The sequence below is a fragment of the Setaria italica genome, chromosome IV (genome assembly GCF_000263155.2).
Source record: "Setaria italica strain Yugu1 chromosome IV, Setaria_italica_v2.0, whole genome shotgun sequence".
NCBI classification, from domain to species: Eukaryota; Viridiplantae; Streptophyta; class Magnoliopsida; order Poales; family Poaceae; genus Setaria; species Setaria italica.
The window spans coordinates 15407499-15414837 of NC_028453.1; the positions used below are offsets into that span (position 1 = coordinate 15407499).

General features: G+C 40.1%; 1 protein-coding gene across 1 annotated transcript; it reads left to right on the forward strand.

The window, feature by feature from the left end:
• The first annotated feature begins 5539 nt into the window (after positions 1 to 5539).
• On the forward strand, positions 5540 to 6548 carry LOC105913462 (glycine-rich cell wall structural protein 1.8). Its single transcript, XM_004965270.3, has 2 exons — positions 5540 to 5699; positions 5863 to 6548. The coding sequence occupies exons 1-2, from the start codon at positions 5603 to 5605 to the stop codon at positions 6258 to 6260; spliced, it is 495 nt and encodes a 164-aa protein (XP_004965327.1). The 5' UTR covers positions 5540 to 5602; the 3' UTR covers positions 6261 to 6548.
• The last annotated feature ends 791 nt before the right edge of the window (positions 6549 to 7339 follow it).

Here is a 7339-nt window from a genome sequence, read left to right on the forward strand (position 1 = left end):
AAAACTACTATTTTGAACATGCAAAAATATTAAGAAATATTAGCGATAATAAATTTGACAATTATGCCATCAGTATGCAATGTACTTGTATAATTTCCTCTAATTGAATGTCTCAAGACTTTTGATGATCCAAAATAATGCCAAACTTTAATATTATAAGCATGCAAAAATAATTTATGAATTTGTGTTTGTTTTATTTGATCCAAATTGTACTAATTGTATCGTTAATCGAGAGAATACAAAATAATTCTTCTAATTGTACAAAATACATTACAATAGTTCATCACATGACCACATAATACCACATGATAGTTCTAAAACTACTCATCATTATTCAATGGAACATTGATTAATCTTCTTCTTGATGAATGTCCCTTGGTTATGATCATGGTGTTAGTACAGAGGGTCTTCTTTGGATAAGACGATGCTGGGGTCAACCTCAACTGAGAATGGAGGAAGTTCATCAAACTGATCAAAATCTTGTGACTTGTTCGAAATATCCTCAACTCCAGTGATTTTTCTTAACCCTCCAGAACTATGTGGCATTTTGGCTCATCTTTTGAATTTTTACCATCCTTCATCTTGGGTTTGCTTGCCATGTCCTTCACATAGAAAAACTACTTGCATCCTTGGCTAGGAGAAATGGTTCGTCTCTATATCTAATTTTGTTGAGGTCCACTTTTATCATCCCATAATGGTCTTTCGTTATGCTTCCTCCAGCCACAAATTGGTAGCAAAATAGAGGGACCTTCAAAGGTCCATAATCAAGTTCCCACATATCCTCTGTGACACCATAGTAGCTGTCCTTATTCTCATTATTATCTATTGCAACTATACGGATACCACTATTTTCGTTGGTACTCTTTTGAACTTGGGCTCTCGTATAAAATGCATACTTATTTATCTTGTACCCAATATTGAGACAGATGGTCCCTAGCCAACCATTGAAGTTGTTCATCAATCGTCTCGTTACCCATAAGGTGTCGTCGGAATCATGTTGTGAAAGTATCTATATGATGCTGTGTAATCCAGGCCTCAGACTTACCCGGGTTTTCAAACCATACAATATCCTTGTGCTCCTCCATATATGGAGCCACCAAGGATGAATTCTGCAGCACTGTGAAGTTTGCGTGACATGGGAACCCTTATCAGACTAACTTCATCAATAAAGTCAACACAAAACTCAATGACCTCCTCTGCTCCATAGCCCTTTGCGATGCATCCTTCTAGGCGAGAACAATTGCGAACGTACTTCTTTAGGAGTGCCATGAATCTCTCGAAAGGGAACATATTATGTAGAAATACAGGACCCAAAATGCTTAATATTAAAGAAGGAAGGTGGAAAGACCATCTCAAAGCTGACAAGATAGTGGACCACATCATTTTGTAGCTTTATCAGATTGTTTGGATCATTTTCCTTCTGTGAAATTTCATTGAGGAACGCACATAGCTTTACGATTGCCAATCTCACATTCTCTAGTAGAATACACCTTAGTGCAACCGGAAGCAACTGTGTCATTAGGATGTGGCAGTCATGTCACTTTAGATTTGTGAATTTCTTTTCTTTCACATTTATTATTCCATGTATATTACAGGAGTAAGCAGATGAGACCTTCATACTATTCAACCAATCAAACATGCTTTCTTTCTCCTCTTTGCTGATTGTAGCTGGCAGGACATAAGTAGTGTTGTCTGTTCTCTCTCTTTTCTGGATGTAGGTCCTCTCGTTGTTCTGTATATTTCAAGTCCTGCCTTGCTTCCAATGTATCCTTTGGCACCCCATAAACACTAAGGAATCCTAGGAGGTTCACGCAAAGATTCTTCGTCAGGTGTATCACGTCAATTGCGCTGCAAACCTCTAGAACTTCCAATAAGGTAGCTCCCAGAATATATATTTCTTCATCCACATGGATGCACGTCCATTATCGTCGTTCGGAACAGGTTGGCTATCGGAACCCTTACCAAAGACTACCTTCACCTCTTTTATCATAGAAAGTACACGCTTTCTATTATGTTGCAAAGGCTTAGCACAAGTCTCGGGCTCTCCTTTAAAATGCTTTCCATTCTTTCTTAAAGGGTGATTCGCTGGAAGAAATCGACGATCGCTCATATATACCACCTTCCGATAGTGTTTCAAATACATATTGTCAGTTTCATCTAGACAGTGGGTGCAGGACCGATATCTCTTGTTTGTCTGTCCTGATAGGTTACTAAGTGTAGGACAATAATTGATGGTTACAAAAAGCAATGCCCTAAGAATGAAAGTCTCCTGTTTGTCCTCATCCCACATAGGTACACTTTCTTCCTTCCAGAGCAGTAAAAGTTCATCAACCAATAGTCTTAGGTACACGTTAATGTTATTGCCAGGTTGTTTTGGTCCTTGGATAAAGATTGGCATCATGATGAACTTCCGCTTCATGCACAACCAAGAAGGAAGGTTGAAGAGCTGTAGGGTCAAAGGACATGTACTATGAGCACTACTGAACTCACCAAATATATTCATTCCACCCGTGCTTAAACCAAACCTTATGTTCCTTGCATCCTTCTTGAAGTCTGGGAATTCTCTATCAATGTTTCTCCACTTGGAACCATCTACGGGGTGTTTCAGCTTCTCATCTTGCTTATGTTCTTCTTTGTGCCATCACATCAACTTAGCTTGCGCCTTATTTCTGAAGAAGTGCTTCAAATGTGGTATTACAGAGAGATACAATATCACCTTTGCAGGAACTCTATTCTTGACAAGTTACCCCTCAACATCACCAGGGTCATCTCACCTTATCCTATACTGCATTGCGTCGCAAATAGGACAACCATCCAATTTCTCACATTCCTTGCCACAATAGAGGATACAATCATTAGGACATGCATGTATCTTTTGTACATCCAATCCTAGAGGGCAAACAACATTTTTTGCTTCATATGTGGTTGAGGGTAAACAAATCTCGAGAAGCACATTCTTTACGATTCTTAATAGCTCTCCAAATCCTTTATCGGTCACACCATTTGTTGCCTTCCATTGCAGCAATTTTAGTGTGCTACCCAACTTTTTGTGGCCCTATTTGCAATCTGGGTACAACAACTTTTATGATCCTCCAACACCTTCTCAAACTTCTTTATCTCCTTCGTATTTTTTGAGTCTTTCTGTGCATCTAACAATACCTGACCTAGTTCGTCAGCTGGTTCATCTTCTGCAAAATCTTCTTCAGCCTCGCCCATTGTAGTATTTGCAAAGGCACCCCTTTCAGCCTAGTTTGGAATGTTGTTATCATCATCATATTCTTCTCCATCTTCTATTACAACTCCTCTTACGCCGTGCTTGGTCCAAAGAATATAGTTTTCCAGGAAACCCCAACGATATATCTGACTGTGTAGAGTGTTTCTTTCAAAGTAATCCATGTGATTTTTGCACATTCTACATGGACAACACATAAAACCGTTTGGCGACTTGTTGGCCTCTGCCGCTTTGAGAAAAGTCTTTAGGCCATTAATGAACGCCATGGAGCATAGGTTGCCGTACATCCATTGCCGGTCCATCTATAATAAGTTTTTAATTTACTTCTCCATTAGTAAAGCAACAAATGTAAAATTGTCTTTCTGAAAAATATCACTAACTTTTTATGTACCACTTTGGATGAGCAAATTAAATTCCAACAAATTTTGTGGGGAATTACGGCGGTGCCTCCCTTTGTCCCCGATCGTCGTAAGCTTGAGCGCAACTATGTTATTTATGTAAAACAACAAAAATAGTTGATTATTTTTATTTCAAATAAAACTAAATTTCTCATCCAACATTGTACTAAAAAGTAATTAACAACACATTTCTCAACATCCAATACAAAGTTGCAAACCTTGAGAACAGTTGGAAAAGTGAAATCCCCCAAATAGCGCGAAAAATGGGCAGCACCTCCCCTACGTCATCATGGGAGTGAAGAAGCCCGAGCCCTCGGTCAAATAGTTGAGCTCGGGCTCGGGGAGGAAGACGGAGCTCATTTTATAGGATATATGTTAGTACTGGCTGGTGGCTCTAGCCAGTACTAAAGTGTGATATTTAGTACTGGTTGAAGATACCAATTGGTACACATGTGGCTCAACATCATTTAGTACCGGTTGAAGCTGCTAGCCGGTACTAAATGGCTTCCAAGGAATCTAGCCGTTAGCCACTCGATCCCCATGCCATCATTTAGTACTGGTTGACACTCCAAATCGGTACTATAGGGGCTCCGGTGGTATGTGCGTGACGACCAGTACTAATGACGTGACTTATAACTGGACGAAAAGCCGTGTGGTACTAACGCCTTGGATGAATGCTCAGTTTTCCTGCAGTGATAGTGTCACAAAACATATGCTGCAATAGGACCAAGTCTCGATGACACAAATCATATAGTCTAGTTGAATGTTTTTGTACTGAAAAATTATGCGCAAAATATCAAAGAAACTAATGTGAAGAGATATATGATAATCATGCGCAAAACATATGATGCCTCATTTGTGCTCACGTCATCTCGGTGAACTGTTGAGTATTCTCTTGTGTCCATCTTGTGATTACGTATTGCCACGTGCATGTGTACGATTAGTAGAGGTAAATAATAGACAATCTATTTTGCCAGACTATAGCTTAGTAGAGCAGCTCAAGAGCAAGCTATGTTATCACTCTAAGCTTAGACTTATATTCACATAGATAATATAGGACTCCTAATAATATTTTAATTATAATGGATACATCTAGGTATATTTATTAATAGATAATGCATGGGTAGGAGACAAAGGTCTTTACTACTTTTACGCTACTCTTAATGTGAGTTTCATTCCCGTTAGTTAGGGATCAGTGTTTTTATGATGTGATGAATAAATAATAAAGATATAAATAATGAAGATACAAGTGAAATGAGTTTAATCTAGATGAAAACATGTATACGATTTTTCGAAGGCAATTTGCATGTACACTTATTGGAAATAAAAAAAATGCGACCGCTGGGGGTAAGACCGCCCCACAGTTTTTCATTAAAATGAAGCACAACCGGCTCCCGGTCTCGGAAAAACTCCCGAACCCTGGCTGCATCAGCGAGGGGGTTTTTATTGTGCGATGCACTGGGTTCGAGACCGGTCGGGTGGCATCCACGATGGGAGCGCCACCACTGAGTTATCGCTCAGGTCACAACTTATTGGAAATAAAGGTAATGAAATTGTGCATTATATAGAGCTATTTCATCTATAAACTAAATACCATCTTGCTTATGTGGTATTTTTGAAAATATAAAAATCAAATGCCCATTCAGAATGGCGTTAGTTGACCTTATTGTTCAACTTATTCTGCATCCACAACCACACAAAACCCAACTGACGACAGTACTTGAATGTGAATTCCCGGCTCCAATGGGATAGTAATCAAATCGACAACGAAACGTACTGAGCTCTGCTCCAACCAATCGGAGAGCGAACAGCTAACTGTACCAGTGCATTAAATGAGTGTGGAAACGACTTTGGCCAGCTCAACAAGGGTGAAGACACATGCAACGTTCATGCATATACTGATATACGTGGCTCTGCTGCCTCTATAAATACCTTGCAGGAGAAGTGCCATCTCATCATCCCAAGTTTAGCAATGGCGGTCAAGTTTGTAGCTCTTGTGGGGGTTGTCCTGCTCTTTCTCCTCGTCTCCCAGGATTTGGCATGTGCTAGAGAGCTCACGGAAGCCAATGGTTTGCACCTCTCCCTCTCTCTCTCTCTCACACACACAAAGCTTTTGAAGTACACTCCATAATCAATTGGATATGCATTTTGAGTTTGGAAAAGGCTATACATCGTATATGCATTTTTACACTTATTATGAAATGACTGATATGGATAACTTTTTGCATGTAGAGTCTGAAGGGAAAAATGTGAAACCTGGAGGAGCGCCTGGACTCAAAGATGAGAAGTGGGGAGGTGGATATAATGGAGGGTATGGCAACGGAGGTGGTTATGGGGGAGGTTACGGTGGCGGGTATGGTGGTGGCTATGAGCCTAGATACGGTGGAGGATACCACCATGGCCATGGTGGAGGAGGCTATGGGCCCGGATATGGTGGTGGTTATGGTGGCCCTGGGTATGGTGGTGGGTATGGTCAGCCTGGGTACGGCGGAGGCTATGGTGGAGGATACGGCGGAGGCTATGGCGGAGGATACGGTGGTGGCGGCGGGTACGGTGGAGGCGGGGGCTATGGAGGCGGATATGGTGGTGGCGGCTACCCTGGAGGTGGACACCATGGTGGATGGAATTAAGTGGAGCAACTATATAAGTTTCTCTGTGTCAAATAATTAATGTGCCGTGGTGATGGGTTTGAATGATGCATGGGGATTACTTGGCGGTACAACAATGTCTGCATAGTATAAAATAGATGGTAGATGTACTGTTATGTGTTGCATGAAGTGTGATATTAAGAGCAAGTCACCTAGCCATGTATGTACGGCAGTGTGCACATCTGGCTTTTAGAACTTGTACGTCCTCATTATTTATGAACCTACATATACATATAAATAAATTAATGGCCTGTAAAGTTTTCTGTCAAAGTGCGATGGCATGGTTCTATTTACTTGTGGTTCTGCTAGTTCTGAAATAATTGCAATGATATTTGGTCATATATGTTCATATTTACATCGGAGGAGCTATACTCCAAATGTATCTGGACGGTCTTTAAGTATTTGCCAGTGTCAAATTTCAATTGTTGCAAATTCACCCATGGGTACTTATGATAATTCACTGGACACAACTATTCTGAAACAGTAGAGAAAACCAACACTGCTATTACATCAACCAAGTATAAACATTACAAATTAAAATAACAAGGAAAGTAAGATACTCCCTCCGGTTAATGAACTTTAAATTGATCATATGAAATCACTTGCTGCCACCATTTTGTTATTCTCCCAATACCTGTTGTGTTAGCCTCTTTTGTAATCTTTCAATATACTTGTTATTCTACAACCTCTAACAAATCATGACCTATTTTTTTTTCCAATCTCAACCTCCCTTAATTGCATCATTTAGGAACTTCGTTACTTGTCACCACACTTTCATTGTGGACATGTCCACCCTCTAATCCGTTTTCTAATGTAAGCTGCGTCTAGAAATCGTCCCATTTCTAAAAGTAGATATACTTAGCAATCACCTGTCCAAATAGAGAAATTTTAGAAGTCCAAATATATTTCCACTACGAGCCCGTCAACTTCTCAGGTGTGTGGTCATGTGAGCCACCTGTGGAAAAGGTAGATGAGGATCAGGAAAATTAATTTTTTTTAAAGTACACGGGCCTCAGATATTGTTTTGCGTCGATGTCAGAGGTAAATTGCCACCCAGATGT